The sequence below is a fragment of the Caretta caretta genome, chromosome 14 (assembly GCF_965140235.1).
Source record: "Caretta caretta isolate rCarCar2 chromosome 14, rCarCar1.hap1, whole genome shotgun sequence".
Classification (NCBI taxonomy): domain Eukaryota; kingdom Metazoa; phylum Chordata; order Testudines; family Cheloniidae; genus Caretta; species Caretta caretta.
In genome coordinates, this window is record NC_134219.1 from 15,590,931 (window position 1) to 15,607,261 (window position 16,331).

The window sequence follows — 16,331 nt, forward strand, 5'->3', positions numbered from 1 at the left end:
GGCAGCAGGTCTGCACGGGGTGCTGCCTGGGGCAGGGAAGCGCTTTCCTACTTGGGAGTCACTGACTGTGACTGTTGCCCTGTGGCATCTTTCCTCCTAGGCTATCCCGGAATGATGCAAGTACCAACTTACCACCCCATGCCAGTGATGGGTGGAATGATGCCAGCACCCATGCCAATGATGCCAGCACCCATGCCAGGTAACAAAATGCAAAAATGTCCCAGTAAATAAAAGGGGTGGTACCGTTTTTGGAATGAGGGGATGGGCGGGCGTTGAGTGAGTATATTTACACTGGCCTTTCACCCTTGGGGTCCCTTTGAACTCTCTGATTCTATGATGCACTTTACAGATTACACATACAGGAGTTGTAGCAGTCACCCCTGAAATGCAGACACCTCTGTGTTGGAGCATGGCTGTTCAACAGCCCTACGGCCACGCACGATAGTTTAGAGCAGGAAATGGAAAATGTGTGTCGTATCCAATTGAAAGTACAGGAGGGGTTTAGGGTGGGAGGCAGAGTATAGTCACCCAACTTGGACTGGCCCAGGACAATCTCTTGTTTGTTTGCAGATGGGCAAGCTAAGAGGTACACTCCTGGGGTGGGCTTGGTTCTGCCATGTGCACCTCATTATCAGGCTCTGATTTTTCATTTGCCCCAATTTTCATTTCATTTTTCATTACACTCACCGCTTGCACCCCAGACACTTCTGTGTCCCCAGCCTGATGTGCAGTGGACCCTAGTGGGCACTCGCCTGCCCCACCGGGAGGGCAGCTGCACTGGCCCCATTATTCTTTATTGTGTCGTCTCTCTCTCTCCCCCAGCCATGGTTGCGCCCCAGCCCATGGTCCCAGCTGTGGATCCCAATCAACTCGCAGCACAACAGCAAGCCTTTATCAACCAGCAGGCCCTGCTCATGGTGAGTGGAAGGGAATGGGGGAGGGGACACGTCTCTCTGAGGAGAGAATGCACCAGGGTGAATGCACTGAGAGGGCTGAGCTCCATTCCCTTCCCCACCGAGCCCAGTCTAGCTTGTCCCTGACATGCTGAATTTCTCTGCCATGTGCCTCTGAGGGTATTAACTGGTGTGTGTAAGTGTAAAGATTTGGTCACTTAAGCCTGTGAAGTGAGGAACCCTTATTATCTCCGTTGTGCAGAAGGGGAAACTGAGGCACACAGAGGGTAAGTGACTTGCCCACAGCCACATTATGGGTGAGTGACAAAGCTGGGAATAGACCACAGGAATCCCCAGCTCAAATCACTAGAAACAAAAGCCCACAGCAGCCAACCGGGGAGTCACTGGGGATACAAATCCTGCAGCATCTCTTTCTGTCTGGCCCAAGGTGTATTAACTCTGTAGCCTAGCGCCTGACAGTACGTTTACCCTCTCTGATGGAACAACCTCATCACTGAGCGCTTTACGTGGATGGTGTGGTGGGGATCCAGAGTTCCTTGAGCGTGCCTGCTTGGGCTGTGGTGGGTCTGGGCGTGCCTTAGCCCATAACACTGGGGAACCCCGAAAAGTTACATGAATAGGCCTGTTCAGGAGATGAGTGGTTCTGTGCCTCCTGGGGGAAGAATGGGGGAGGATTTGCCCCGTCTCCGGTGTGTGGGTACGCAGAGGTCATGGAGACTTGGATTTCTTCTTCCAGGCTCAGCAGATGACCCTTCAGGCCATGACAATTTCCCAGCAGCAGCAGCGACAGAGGTCTCCTGAGCCCTCAAGGCCAAGACAAGCCCTGACTCCACAACCAGCCCCAGCTCCAGCTCCGGCCCCGGCCCCGGCCCCGGCCCCGGCCCCAGCCCCAGCTCCCAAACCAAAGAGAACCAATAACCACAAGAATGCTGCACCAGCAGCTAAGACACCAGAGCCCCTGGCTGATGCAGCAGAACCGGTACCAGCCAGGCTGTCTCCAGCAGCAAACTGAGTTTCCATGTGACGGTGCCCCTGTTCCTCCAGTAGCCTGGTGGAGGTGGAGGGGGGGGGTGGAGAGCCTCGCTCAGAGAGTTGTATACAGCTACCATGCTGAGTTCTGTCAAACTTCACTCACAGAGGATTAAAGATGCAGGACCAAATGTTGGGGGATGGGTTGCCATTGACGTCTGTGAAACTGCAGGGTTTGCCGGTTCATTCCCATCTGGCCCTGATGTCCATGCAAACTCTGCAGTTTCACTGACATCAATGTCAAAAGCCTCAACACTGAGGCCATGTCTGTGCCACGGGGACTACATTGGCACAGCCATGGCGTCATTGCCATGCTGGCACAACCCTGTCGTGTAGACGCAGCCTACGCTGACAGACAGGGATTTTCCATCTCTGTAGTAACACAGCCTCCCCGAGTGACAGTAGCTACACTGACAGCAGCATTCTTCTGCCCACCTAGCTGCATCTCCGAGCTACAGTGCTCAGGGGTGTGGATTTTTAAAACCTCTGAGCAATGTAGCTGGATTACCTAAGTTTTAAGTGTAGACCAGGCCTGAATCCCTTGCCTTGTCTTGCAGTTACCTGCCTTGAGGGTGTGGACGGGAGCTTCGCTCTCCTTCCTGCCTCCATCCTTGGTTCTGGGCTCAGGTTCCTTAGGGGTGTGGGGGGAGCTGGGTCTCCCTAGGGGTGTGTGTGAGGGGAGGCTCTCAGTGCAGCTCAGCAGGAACTATTGTCCATTTCATATAGTGCTATCTGCACAGTTGACACACGCACTTCGGAAAAGGGTCCGAGCCTGGATCAATCCGAACACTCCCGGCACTGGGGGAAGTTCCGGATCCAGATCGGAGTCTGAACTGCACCGCTGGGCCCCATCTGTGTGTGTAAGAGAGAGAGAGAGAGAGAAAGGGAGTAGTTAAGGGGATTACGTGGTCAGCCAGGACAGAGGAAAATGCCCCATACTGTATGTGTGTCCACCAACAGTCCTAACTGGGCTTGTTTGGGGGGCGGGTGTTGTAGATCCACGTCTACCAGGAAGAGCAGCTGACAGATAGTGACAAGGACTCAGACTTCCAAGACACCTTCCAGCAGAAGCGGGAGTACTTCCAGAAAATGGGTGAGTTGCTGCCAGGCTGTGAATCTCACCCCAAACGGGACCCAGCCTCCCCTGGCTTTAGCAGCCATAAGCCAGCCTGTTCCTGAAGCAGCTCCTGGTGCAGCAGCGTGAAGCCCAGAACGGGAGGTGTATGTGCAGAACTCATTCCAAACCCTGTGTGATCCTGGCCCGTGATGGGCTGGGTTCTGGTTCTGAGTGGGAGGCTCACAGGTTTTTTGGGGTCTCCTGTTGGGTTGGAGAGTGTGTGTGACTCGTGCGGGGGATATGACCCCCATGCAGAGCAATTGGTGCTTTAACACAGAACTCTGCCTGCTCCAGCAGCAGCGTGGCAAGGATAGGGCCTGGCACCACCAGACCTAGAAAGACCTTGCCTGCTCTGTGCTCACCCCCGGGCCCTCCTCTCCTTTCAGGACAGCAAACAATCGAGTTGAAGAAAGTCAGGCCCCCTTCCAAGAGCTGGACCCCTCCAGGAAATCCACAGCAGGAGGAAGAGCGGTCCAGCCCAGAACCAGAGACAGGTGAGGCCGTGCGCTGAGGAGGGTGAGAGACCCTGGCAGGTGGAGAGCTCTCCCAATGCAGGGCCAGATCCTAAGGGGGCTGAGCACCTGTGCAGGACGCTGCTCCCTTGGATTCTCGACAGAGTCAAAGGATCCTATTGTCCCCTGCCCAAGCTCTCCCCCAAGCCCCACGACGACTCCTTGCAGCCCCTGGAGCAGCAGTGAGGGCCCTGGAGCTGTGTGCTAGCGGCCCCACCCCTCCCGACTGCTTAGGGTGCAGATGCCAGAAATCCCGTGCTCCCCCCATTCTGGTAGAGTGGAAACACACTGGTCCCACTGCCTCTGATGCCTCCTGCAGCTGATGGTGAGAGGGCAAGAGGTTGGCAGCCATCCTTTTGATCTGGGAGACCTGAATGGGGAACCTCTGGAGGCCACTGAGCAACACACAAATGCCCCTCCCTCCCTGCCTCACTCCGGCTTTGAGTAGCTGTGAACCCAGCCTTGATGTCCTGCACAGTCGTGCAGGGTTGCATGAGCGTTCATTGGTTTTGTGAACTCCCTGTTCCGCCTCTTGCAGTCCAGCCTGGAATGAAGCAGCGGATTAGGGAGGAGAAGGCCATGGGCTTTGGGGAGCAGGGGTAGCTGGGAAAGAGTGATGGAGCCCCCCAGGGGTGTGGAGCCCCTCTGGGGAACAGGAGGCAGCTTTTAGTGCAGAGAGGAGGTTTCTCTTGTGCTGCTCACCGGCTCCCTTGGTAAATACCCTCCTGCCCCGCAGCCCCGGCGCCCCCTTCGCCACGTCCCGTGCCAAAGCAGAAAGTGCAAGAGAAGAAAGCAAAGAAGGAGCCATGCCCTGTGGTGGCTGCAGAGTCGGCACCAAAGAGAGAGCCCAGCCGGGAGATCCGCAACATTATTAAGATGTACCAGAGCCGGCCAGCCCCGGAGCCACAGCCCATCATGCCTGTCAGGTGAGGGGGTGGGGCAGGCAGGGAAGGGGAGGAATCATGTCCCATGCTCTCTGTGTGATTGCATTGGTGCCATGCTGCCCCATGTGTAAACTGGGCAGGTCTGTTTCCTCTTGCCCTCCAGGAGGCCGTCCAAGTCGTTCCTGAAGAAGAGTGACCCCAAGAACGAAGCTCTGGCCAAGCTGGGGATGGCGAGCCCTCAGCCCCCAAAATCGGTGAGCGCTTCCCATGCCGACCCCAAACCAGCACACGTCCTATTATGGCTTCAGCATCCTCCGATCTACTGTCTAGTGGTTAGAGCAGGGGACTGGGAGCCAGGACTCTTGGGTTCCACTCCTGGCTGTGTAACCCAACCACCCTAGCTATACCACTCACTTGGTAGGATGGGTTATGGGTCCTAATGCTCATTAATAAAGCCTTGGATGGGAGGGCCCCAGAGTCATGACTTCAAGTTGTTATATCAGTATGTGTTCAGGGCTGACCAAGGGACAGACCAACCTGGGGATTGCTGTCCGCCTGGTGCTGGCTTGGCCATGGGGATCCTGGCAACCTGGTGTCTTTTTTTCCACTGTGCTGTGGGTGGCTGCACCGCTGAGCACTGGACTACTGCACGTCTGGCTTTAATTAATGCACGTCTGTGTGTAACCTGGCTGCCGGTTTATGGGGCTCCATATTGTTGCCCCTGTGGTTCCTGCCCCAGGGCCTGGCAAGCTGCCCCTGCAGCTGCTCTCGGAGAGCATCCTACCCCGAACCCACAGGGGCAGAGTGTGACCGTATCGAAAACGCTTTCTCTCTCTGCTCCCAGCCCTCCTCTCTGAAGAAGAGCCCCAGAGGAGCTCCGCCTCCTCCGCCCATCAAGAAGGGCGAGACCGCCACATCCATCAGGGAAAAGCAGCAGCCTCTCTTGAATCTCTTTCGCCAGCAGCCGGCCGCTCCCGCTGCTTCCCTCATCCCTCCGCCTCCCCCACTCCTGCCCCCACCCCTTCTGCCTGCTGAGCAAGCCACGGAGCAATCTGAGCCGAAAGGTGAGTGGGGCCCTTCCATGCCACACCCAGGGGTGAAAGTAAGTCGAGTGACTTATCGGTACTTCTGGGGCCAGTTCTGGCCCCCGGAAGGGTCGGGGTCTAGGGCTGAAGGGGTGGGGTTGAGGGGGTCAGAGCCAGCCCCAGCCCACCCTGTAAGGTAAGTGCCCCCCCCACCGGGGTAGCAGCAGCAGCCCGGGGCTCCGGGGGCTATTTAAAGGACCGGGGCGGCAGAGGCAGCTGGAGCCCCGGCCCTTTAAATAGCCCCTGGAGCCCCCACTACCCCAGGGTTCTGGGGGCTATTTAAAGGGCCCGCAGCTCCCCTACTTCTACCGCACTGGTTCTTTAAGTAGCCGCTGGAGCCCTGGAGTAGCGGCGGTGGGACTCCAGTGGCTATTTAAAGGGCCCGGGCAGTAAAAGCAGGGGAGCCCCAGGCCCTTTAAATAGCTGCCGGAGCCCTGCAGCCGCTACCCCAGGGCTCCAGCAGCGGGGCTCTGGAGGCAATTTAAAGGGCCTGGGGCTCCAGCTACTGCTGGGAGCCCCAGGCCCTTTAAATTGTCCCCTGGGGAAGCCGGACTGCCCCAGTACGGTACACCGGCTCTTGGCGGTACACCATACCGGAGCGTACCGGCTTACTTTCACCTCTGGCCACACCCTTCCCCTTCAGTGGTGTGTGTGGAACGAGTTTGGGGGGTCTTAGCCCAGTTCACAGTGGGCACATGGGCACATGTGGTAATTGGTTTCTTGCTGTCAGCCGACAGGCCAAGGAGTGAACAGGCCGTAGGACCTGAAACAGCCTCTGTCCCGCAGAGCGGGCCCTTCGGCTGTGGTTGGGGCATCCCAGTCGTGCGGTGTCAGGGAATCTCACGCTGGCGCTGCGGGTAAAACGAGGGCCTCGCCCTCCGGTGCTGTGGACTGAGCCACTTTGGCCAGCACTAAATTGGCTTGTCAGTGCAATGGAATGCAATCGGTAGAAACGTCAGAGGGGCTGGGCGGATCTCACTACAGCTAAGAAAAGCCAAGGACCTTTGGGCTGAAGCTCTGCCAAAGTCCAGCCAAGTTTCAGTATTAGACTCGTTATCAAAGCTGCAATTAAAGTGGTGACGCACTTTGGAATGGTGAGGAATGTGAAGCATAGGGATCCTGCCTTTCAGAGCCCTCCTGAGGGGCTGGGCTCCTTCTGCATCACAGCCCACTCCAACGCACTCGGAGAAATCGACTGACGTGTCTGAGAGGCAGCATTGTTGAGTGGTTAGAGCATAGGCCTCGGAGACAGATCTGGCTCTATTCCTGGCTCTGCCATTTAGGCCTGGGCTGCGCTTAAAACTGAGGTTGACATAGCTACAGTGCTTGGGGGTGTGAAAAATCCACACTGCTGAGCACAGTAGCCATGCCAACTGAACCCCCAGTGTAGACACAGCTAGATGGAAGAATGTTTCCATCAACCTAGCCGCAGTTGCTTGGGGAGGTAAAAACCCCTTCCATCGCTGCAGGCTCCGTCTATGCTACGGGGCTACATTGGCATAACTACGGTGGATGCCACAGCTATGCCATTATCGTCCCCATAGTGTAGACACAGTCTTGCTTGCTGTGTGGACTCTCCATCAGCCTATAAAATGGAGCCGATCCTTACCTTACAGAGGAGTTGGGATGCGCCCATTACATTCTCTGGGAGTTTTGTCTTGGATTACAACAGGAGCCATTCATTCATAAATATTCATCAAGTGCTTTGCGCTCCTCAAGGGAAGAGCGTGCTAATGATGTGCAAAGCGCTAAGAGATGTTACTAAAAGCACTGGAGATGTTACTGTAAATAAACACTCCATTTGTATTGCACCCTCCACAAATATCTTTGTGCATGGCAATTATCATGGGGCAGAAATTGCTGTATTGTAGAATACTGCCCCTCCTGACTTTCCCACTTGTTCTAAAAACGCAGGTGTTGAGGAAAGTCCAGGCAAACCAAGATATTTGAAAATGCCTAAGTGAATTATAATGGAAGTCTTAACCTTGGGATGTCTTTAGTCTGTGGGCCGTCTCCAAACTCTGAGGTGTCAAAGTTGAGACCATTTGTATGTAAACATTTGTAACTTTAAAACTGCCCAGCTGATTGTCTTCAAACCTAGATTGTTTAGTCAATCTCTTGGACAATTAAAAATCAAGCCAAGCATGAAGACTCTACGTGCCATACTGGTAACTCACTGTCTGTAAGATTGTATAAGAGTTTCTATTAGATCATTTGACAATCAATCATTTAAAAAGGCATAAAGTGAGGCCATATTCTGATGTGTAAGCATAAGAGGGCAGCTGTTCCATCTGGAACTCTCAAGTTCCTCATTTCTTTCCCTGGAATGGACTTTGCATATGTAACACTATGTATAAACATTGCCAGACATGCCCGATAAGTCACGCCATTATCCCTTTTGTGCGTGAGGTCACGTGTTTAGTGAGAACAGGCTGGTCACTGATTTCTGAAAATGTAGCTCTTTGAGACGATGCAGCGCCTCCCTCCTGTCCTGGCGAGTCTTTGGCTGGGGACACAGCATTCCCATGGTGCCCCAGAGCTCCCCTGACTCTCCTTTCCTCCCATCCAGGCTCTGGTTGGACAATGGCAGAAGAAGATGCGGGCATCAAGACACAGCTCTACAAGCTCACTGCCAGTGTCAGTTTCTCATATGCGACTACACCCTGGAAAATCTTCCTCCGCAAAGAGGTATGGCCTGTCGCCCAGGGGTTCCCACGGCAAGGATGTGTGCCAGCTGCGGAAGGGAGGGGTGCAGTCACCCCCCAAAATCTGCAGCCGTAGGGAAACCTTGCTTTGCCTTGTGCTCCATCTGTGCTGGAGACAGTACAAAGCCAGCTGCAGTGGTATGCCCAGTATGACCCAGTGGGTAGGGAAGGCACTGAACTGGGAGTCAGGACCCAGATCCCTTGTTCCCAGCTTGCTGTGTGTCCCTGGGCAAATCACTGCCACTTTCTATGCCTCAGTTTCCACATGTATGGTTGCCCACTTTTGTAAAATGTGAGCAATGGAGGAAAAGCACATATAGGCGACCTATTTCTGTAAGCTGCCTCTTTCTTCCTGGATCCTGGATGTCTTACCTGCCGTGTAGGGGGCGTTCCACTTTGTAACACAGCATCTCTGGGAAACAGACCCACACAAGAGGAGGGTTAGGACTCTTGCAGAGCTGGAGGTGGGGCATTGGGACAGTCCCAGGTCAGTATTGGAACCAACAGACACCTACTGACTCCTCCCAGCCCTAGCCAGCATGGTACCTAGGAGAGTCCATGTGGATTGACTGATCCTCCAGAGCCCTCTGATTTCCTTAATTAATTATCGCGAGCATGTTTGGCAGCTGAGCACGCACTGACGCGGCCAGGCTTCTCCCATTGCTCCACTGCTTTGGTGATGCGTCTTTTCTCCTTTAGCTCTCTTCCCCCAGCACTGCTGTCTTTGTCTCCAGTGTAAAGCTGGAGGTTGACCCTTTGTCTGGTGGTAGGACAGCTGGATCACAAAACAGTTCCCACAGGAGAACCTGTGGTTACAAGTCTAACATTGGTGATGTTTTCATTGTGCAGGTGTTTTACCCCAAAGAAAACTTCAGTCACCCGTATTGCTTGAACCTTCTATGTAAGCAGGTAAGTGTGTGTGTGTGTGTGTGTGTGTGTGTGTCCCATTCCATCCTCTCTGTTCACTAGTCTCTCTAACATTCTGCCTCCCATCTTCATCATTAACTATGTTGGTCCCTCCCCTGTATCGGTCCAAGCCATGCACCTGCTCTCTGCTCCCTGAGTCTCTAATTGATATGCAGCTTCAGAGACTCCACTGGGCTGATGTATTTAGAAATATCTCCAGTGGAATCCCATCTGCTTTGTTCCTTTGCAGATCATGCAAGATACTTACTCGGAGTCCTGCATCCGGATCTCCAAGGAGGAGAGGCGCAAGATGAAAGACTTGTTGGGTAACCGGTGGCTTGGTTCTTCCCCAAGGCGGGGATGCAGAACTCCTAGCAGGAGCTGAGAGGGTTACATGAGAGAACCTGGCATGGGTGATGCTGCAGGGAATAGGAGTTGTATTGGCAGATGGCTTCACTAGCATTAAGCCTGCAGCATTTGTATCTGCAAAGCAGCCTGGGAACATTAACTAATCCTCTTGGCGGATCTGTGACCCAGAGACATTTAGATGGGGGTAAACTGAGGCACAGAGCAGTGACATAGAGTTGCCTTAGGCTGCATCATGAGTTGGAGGCAGAGCCTGATTAGAAGTTTGGTGCTCCTGCCACCAGGCTCCATCCACTAACCCCATTGCCTCAATGGGAGTTTCATTGGATGTAGCAGGCTTTGAGGGGATGAGTCACACAGGTGTGTGCTGAACTGCGCTGGAGTGTCCTTGTCCCAGCGCCTGCCAAGCCAGCAAAGGCGGCTTGGCTTTGGGGATTGTGCTGGTGGGAAGGGGGCTTCAATGACACGCCGTGTGGGCTGGATATTACTTTGAAGAGGGCACGTTCAGACACAGGGGGCTTCCTTAGTCAGAAAGAGGCACCAGCAGGGGGCAGGAAGTTAGCTGTGGAGGGAAGAGGCAGGAGAAGTTTTTATTGTGGGGAAGACCGAGTACCACTGGCCCAGACAAGGGGGCCCTGATATTCAGGACCAGCCCCTCCCACGGTGGCTGGGAATAGGGCAACTTGGAGACCCAGGGACCAGGTGGTCCCATTGTGGTGACTTTTGGGTAGAGATGGGCTCCAGCTGCAAAATTCACCACTGGAGCCCAATTTCCAAAGGCCTCCAAGTTGGGCCCCTCGCTAGCTGAGCACAATTAGTATGTGAACTCCTAGTGGAGAGGCTGGGCCATCCCTACCTTCGGTGACAGAGCTTCTGCTTTCTGTTCCTGGCAGCAGAATTCCAGGTCGGCATGGACACCACCTCCATTCTAGAGGACGGGATAAAGAAGAGGATTGTGCTGGCTGCTCGGGATAACTGGGCCAACTATTTCTCCCGGCTCTTCTCAGTTAAGGTGAGTCTGTCTGTCTCTTCTCCAAACCCCAGATCAGCATTCCCTCTGCCCCCCGCAAGCATTGGGATAGTGGGGGAATCAAAATTCAAACACAGGCCCAACTCAGCGTGTGCCCCTGGCCCCTTTCTTTATATAACCCCCATTTCCAAACATTCTACACCAGGGGGTATTAAAAACCCTGATTCTGCAGCTCTGTCCCATTTTGTGTCCCTTCCTATCCACCTGTCATATGCTTTCCCTATCAACTCTTTTCCCTTGTCTGTGTCTTGCTTTCCCTCTCCTATCTCTTCTCCTTGTCTATCTTTCCACCCCCCTCCGATTCTCATATCTCCCTGTCTGTCCTGGCTCTCTGCTTGACACCTGCCATCCTCTCATTGCCTACAAGTCAATTCCCCCAGCATGCCCCCATCCGTCCTTTGGCCTATTTAGCGCTCAGTCTTGTCCCTCGGTCTCTGCCTGTCTGCTGTGCCTGTTGATTGTCAGACTGGTGTAGAAATATCACCAGAGTGCTGCATTCAGGGGCTGGCAGTACCTTGTCACCTTTACATATGGCAGAAAAGGTCTCCCCAGATGCATCCTTTCAGACGGGGCCCATGCTAAGGTCTCTGCCAGGGGGCCGTGGTCAGGACCTGCCTGTGGGTGGATTTTTCTTTCAGGGGGAAAGAGGAAGCGACGTCCAGCTCCTTGGGGTTTCTCACCGGGGACTCCGGCTGCTGAAGATGGCAAAAGCCGCCAGCTTCAGCCCTGAATACCTGAAAATCCTTTGCAGCTACAGGTGAGGGGCTGGACCCAGAGGTGGGTTCAGGAGGAGCCAGCAGCAGGACTTAAACGTGCAGGGGGTGGTTCCTGCAGGGCAGGAGGGCAGGTCCGTTGCCTCGCTATCGGGCAGTTCTGGGTGCGCCATCTTGTGATGACAGGTTTCAGAGTAGCAGCCGTGTTAGTCTGTATTCGCAAAAAGAAAAGGAGGACTCGTGGCTTAGAGTACTTAGAGACTTTCGTGCTCAAACAAATCTGTTAGTCTCTCAGGTGCCACCAGTCCTCCTTTTCATCTTGTGACGGTGACGTGCAGAATGTGCGCTGCTGCGTCAGTGTGTGGAGCTCTGCTCCTTGAGCAGGAGAAAGACGGGTGATGCAAGCAGAGGGTCTCTCTTGAGAAGGGGCGACAGCTTCCCTGCCTACACGCCGCCATTCGGAGAGTGTCGCTCAGCCCTTCTGGGGTGATTTTTGCGGGCTGGCCTCATCAATTTTTTAAGGCTGTTTAGTTTCCTTTCAGCCTCCCCTGCCTTGTGTTCCGTTTGCAAGGTGCGAGTGCCGTTGCCGGGCCTGTTCTCCCCGGGGGCAGTTGCGCAAGGGATTGTGATGCTAATGAAACACTGAACAGCCCTTCCTGCCCTTGGTCGCCCCGGTGATACCATACGAGCGAGCGCTGGAGGCGTCCCGGTGCTGGTGGCTGGAGCATGTTCGGCCGTTTTCAGTTTTGCAGACGTGCTGTCGGTGGAGCTGAGGGGCAGCAGCAGCCTGGAGTTCTCCCTGAAGAACGAGCAGCTGATCCTGCACTCGGCGAAGGCTCGGCAGGTCAAGGCCATGGTGGAGCTTTTCCTCCAGGAGCTGAAGCAGGTGAGGGAGCAGCTGAGGCGCAGCGGTGAGCGCGTATGGCCCTGGCAGGGCAAAGTGCCGTACGAGGACTCGTCAGTCAGAGGAACCAGAGAGACAGGCAGCAGCCCCCTCACTGTCCCCTTCCCCCACAGGACTCCAACTACGTCATTGCTCTGCGCAGCTATGTCACAGATGACAAGAGCCTCTTGAGTTTCAAGAAGGGTGACCTCATCCAGTTACTGCCCATGCAGGGGCTGGAGCCAGGTGAGAGCATGGATCCAAGCTGGGCAGGACGGGAATCAACCCACAATTGCAGTGCCCAGGGGCCCACCATCCCAGACCTGGGTCCCAGACGTTCCACCTGCCATGCAGGGGGCGTTTGGCTATGTAACACGGCATTGCCGGGAAACAGACCCAGGCAAGGGGAGGACTGTAATCCGGGCACTGGGACTGCCCCTGCCCAGCATCAGAACCAGCAGACCCCCACTTCCTCCTCCCAGCCCCTGCCAACGGGGTACCAGGGAGATCCTCTAGTGCCTTTCCCAGCATCATCTGCCACCATCTGGGGGGAGCTAAGGGATGGAGGCATGCAACGGCCTGGCACAGCATGAGAAGAGCAGTCTAGGAATTAGAGCAGGGGAGGAGAGCTCCCCTCTGTGCCCTCCTGCCCAGCTCTGCCACTGACTCACTGAGTGACTCTGGGCAAGATACATCCCTGCTCTGTGCCTGTTTCCCTGCCCGCATAGCAGGGATGTTACTCCGGGGAGCCGTGAGGCTCTCTGCCACCTGTAAAGCCCTCAGAGGTGCTTGCCAGAAGCACAACCCCTCCTTGCTCTTTACCTGATGCTGTCATGCTCCTTGATAGCGACCTGTCCCTCTCTTCACCCACATCTGGCAGACTGGCAGTTCGGCTCCATTGGTGGCCGCTCCGGCCTCTTTCCCTGCAGCATGGTGCAGCTGGCGGCAGCCCCTGATTACCTCAGCACCCACATGGACAGACAGGAGAGGCTCCAGAACAGCCTGAAAAGAGACCAGCTGGAGACGAGTGTTAGCAGGGAGGTGAGGCCTCCGGTGGGGTGCTGGGAGACATGGCTGGGCTCTGGAGTGGCTGTTGGAGGAGGGTCTCTGGAAAGGCAGAGGGAACTACCTGGCGGGAGGGTTCTGCCAGTGACTGATACCCAGAGGGAAGTAGGGGTGCACAGGTGAGAGGAAGAGTGGTCTAGTGGTTAGGGCACCAGCCTAGGACTTGGCACACCCCAGTTCAGTTCCCTACTCTGCCACGGACTGCCCATGTGACCTTGGTTGAGTCACTTAGTCTCCCTGTGCCTCAGGTCGCCCTCCGAACCATGGGGGTAACAGCACTGTCCTGCCTCACAGTGGTGTTGAGGATAATCCATTAAAGGCTGTGAGGGGAACAGATGAGTACCTTAGCTAAATTCCTGGAGGGGAGAGGGGACGACCCACTTGGGGAAGGGAAGGGTTCTGCAGAGGAGAGACAGATGAGCCTCAAGCAGGAGACTGGTGGTGGAGAGGCCCTTCCTGAGCTAACATTGGGGGCGGGTCTGGTATCTGTCCCCTCAGGGCTCTGTCCCCAACCTGGCATCGGAAATCACCAGCTCTGCCTTCTCCCCAGACGCCCATCACTACACCATGGTGGAGTTCGCCATGGCACACTTCCGGGAGGCCCAGTCCACGTGAGTAGCCTGGGCCCCTTCTGCCCGTGGACGTATGTGTGCGTATGTACACGCAGGCAGCCCCTGCCTGTGCAGAGCGAGCCGTGGGCATTTCTTGTGCCAAACAAATGTCCCCTCTCTCTAGGCTGGGATGGAAGGGGATGAGTGCGGAGAGGAGGAGCCCAGCTACCCTGGTCGAGCACACCAAGGTGGGTGTATTTGGGGGTGGGAGAAAGGAAGGGTGAGTCTGCAGCTGGAACTTCAGCCCAGGGCCACTGGGGAGGGGGGCGGGGGGGTTGGAGTCGAGGGCTGATGGGCTGGAGTTCCTGGGCCTACAGGGTGCATCGACCATGCTGGGATTTCCTGTGTTGCCTGCACTTCCCAGCGAGGCCAGCATCTCCCCTGTGCAGCTCCACCCCACTCTGTGCTCCCACTCACCTCCGCGGCTCCCACTCTGCAGGTCCCAATCCAGGAGTCCCTGCTTCAGTACTCCGACAGCGAGATGAACGAGCTGGCGACAAAGAGCTTTATGAGTAAGTCACTGCTCTGAGGCATAAAGGGGTGGGGCTGCAGGAGCCTGGAGTGGGGCTGATTTAGACAGTTTCAGTGGCCACACAAAGATGCCTGTTGATCAGAGGAGGGAAGAATAACCTGGTGGGAAGGGACAGCAGAGGCCCTAGGTCACTTTCACCTCTAACAGCTATGTGCTCCATAAAACACGTTTGCCTGGTGCTTAGTGTGCTCGTACTGGGGAGACGAGATTGTGTTCTAGCATTTGGATCCACACCCCTCCCGCTAGACACACCAGGAACCACACACCAGGGCTTCATCAGCCCCACCTTCCACCCATCCAGTCCCAGTCTAATGCTGGCTCCTGCCTTGCAGCTTTGATGAGGTTCATGGGAGACCAGCCCACCCTCAAGAACCAGGCCGAGATCAATTACGTCTATGAGATTCTTCAGGTTTGTGGTCCTCCCGACGGTAACGTGCTGGGGTGCTGAAGGGAGTGTGAAGCCAGGAGATGAGCTCTCCAGGAAACAGGGGTGTGTGTGGGCAGAGGTCCGGGAACTGGCCTCCTCAGGGGGAGAGGTGGAATCTGAATAGGGGTTGGTGAGAAGGAGATCCCATGATTTCACCTCGTTGGGCATCTCTCCATAAAGATGATTTTGGAGCAGTCTATTCCCTGCTGGGCCAGATGGTTGCCAGTCCCAGGAAGGCTCAGAGGCCAGTGAATGGGAACACCTGAGTGGATTTTGGTGAGGCCCTGAGGGTCCCCTGTGTGTGCTTGGGAGATGTCAGAGGGACTGGCTCAGCGCTCTGGCCCCTCTAATGCTGGTCTCCCATGTGCAGCTCTGCAAGGAGAAGGAGAACCTGCGTGATGAGGTTTACTGCCAGGTCATCAAGCAGATCACGGAGAATCCCAAGCCGTGAGTACGGAGGGCTTGTCCATAGCAAGAGATGGGCGTGTGCCCAGAGGGGGCTACCTGGCTGGAGGGAGGGACTGGGAGAACACAGGGAGGGCAACCTCCTGGCTGCATGGTTATAATGGGAGTGGGGAGCTGGCCCTGTGGCCATAGAGAGTGAGGGTGGTAAGTGTGGGAAAACCCACACTGGCAGGAGGGTTGAGTGAGTGTGTGTGTACGTGAGAGAGAGAGATGGGGGGAATGATAAGAACATAAGAATGGCCATACTGGATCAGACCAATAGTCCATCTATCCTGTCTTCTGACAGTGGCCAGTGCCAGGTGCTTCAGAGGGAATGAACTGAATAGGTAAACAGCAAGTGATCCATCATCCCCTGTCGCCCATTCCCAGCTTCTGGCAAACAGAGGCTAGGAACACTTCAGAGCATGGTTTTGCATCCCTGCCTATCCTGGCTAATAGCCATTGATGGACCTATTCTCCATGAACTTATCTAGTCCTTTTTTGAACCCTGTTATAGTCTTGGCCTTCACAACATCTGCTGGCAAAGAGTTTCACAGGTTGACTGTGCGTTGTGTGAAGAAATACTTCCTGTTGTTTGTTTTAAACCTGCTGCCTATTAATTTTGTTTGATGACCCCTAGTTCTTGTGTTGTGAGGAGTAAATACAGTAACGCTTCCTTATTTACTTTCTCTACACCCATCATGATTTTATAAACCTCTATTATATATCCTCCCTTAGTAATCTCTTTTCCAAGCTGAAAAGTCCCAGTCTTATTAATCTCCCCTCATCTGGAAGCTGTTCCGTACCCCTAATAATTTTTTGTTGCCCTTTTCTGAACCTTTTCCAATTCCAATATATCTTTTTTTGAGATGGGGCGACCACATCTGCACACAGTATTCCAGATGTGGGTGTACCATGGATTTATATAGAGGCAATATGATATTTTCTGTCTTATTATCTATCCCTTTCTTAATGATTCCCAACAATCTGTTCGCTTTTTTGACTGTCACTGCACATTGAGTGGATGATTTCAGAGAACTATCCACAATGATTCCAAGATCTCTTTCTTGTGTGGTAACAGCTAATTTAGACGCCATCATTTTATATG

General features: G+C 54.7%; 1 protein-coding gene across 1 annotated transcript in view; it reads left to right on the plus strand.

The window, feature by feature from the left end:
• The window catches only part of MYO15B (myosin XVB), a 76,828-nt gene that overhangs the window by 49,368 nt on the left and 11,129 nt on the right, over nucleotides 1–16,331 (plus strand). The window contains exons 36-56 of the mRNA XM_048819236.2: nucleotides 101–199; nucleotides 823–917; nucleotides 1,651–1,893; nucleotides 2,940–3,036; nucleotides 3,447–3,554; nucleotides 4,309–4,498; nucleotides 4,620–4,710; nucleotides 5,301–5,520; nucleotides 8,111–8,229; nucleotides 9,096–9,155; nucleotides 9,403–9,478; nucleotides 10,412–10,530; nucleotides 11,187–11,305; nucleotides 12,006–12,147; nucleotides 12,279–12,390; nucleotides 13,025–13,185; nucleotides 13,708–13,820; nucleotides 13,945–14,008; nucleotides 14,260–14,332; nucleotides 14,685–14,761; nucleotides 15,150–15,226. Coding sequence (XP_048675193.2) covers nucleotides 101–199; nucleotides 823–917; nucleotides 1,651–1,893; nucleotides 2,940–3,036; nucleotides 3,447–3,554; nucleotides 4,309–4,498; nucleotides 4,620–4,710; nucleotides 5,301–5,520; nucleotides 8,111–8,229; nucleotides 9,096–9,155; nucleotides 9,403–9,478; nucleotides 10,412–10,530; nucleotides 11,187–11,305; nucleotides 12,006–12,147; nucleotides 12,279–12,390; nucleotides 13,025–13,185; nucleotides 13,708–13,820; nucleotides 13,945–14,008; nucleotides 14,260–14,332; nucleotides 14,685–14,761; nucleotides 15,150–15,226 — 2,455 coding nt within the window. The remainder of the gene's footprint in view (nucleotides 1–100; nucleotides 200–822; nucleotides 918–1,650; nucleotides 1,894–2,939; nucleotides 3,037–3,446; nucleotides 3,555–4,308; nucleotides 4,499–4,619; nucleotides 4,711–5,300; nucleotides 5,521–8,110; nucleotides 8,230–9,095; nucleotides 9,156–9,402; nucleotides 9,479–10,411; nucleotides 10,531–11,186; nucleotides 11,306–12,005; nucleotides 12,148–12,278; nucleotides 12,391–13,024; nucleotides 13,186–13,707; nucleotides 13,821–13,944; nucleotides 14,009–14,259; nucleotides 14,333–14,684; nucleotides 14,762–15,149; nucleotides 15,227–16,331) is intronic.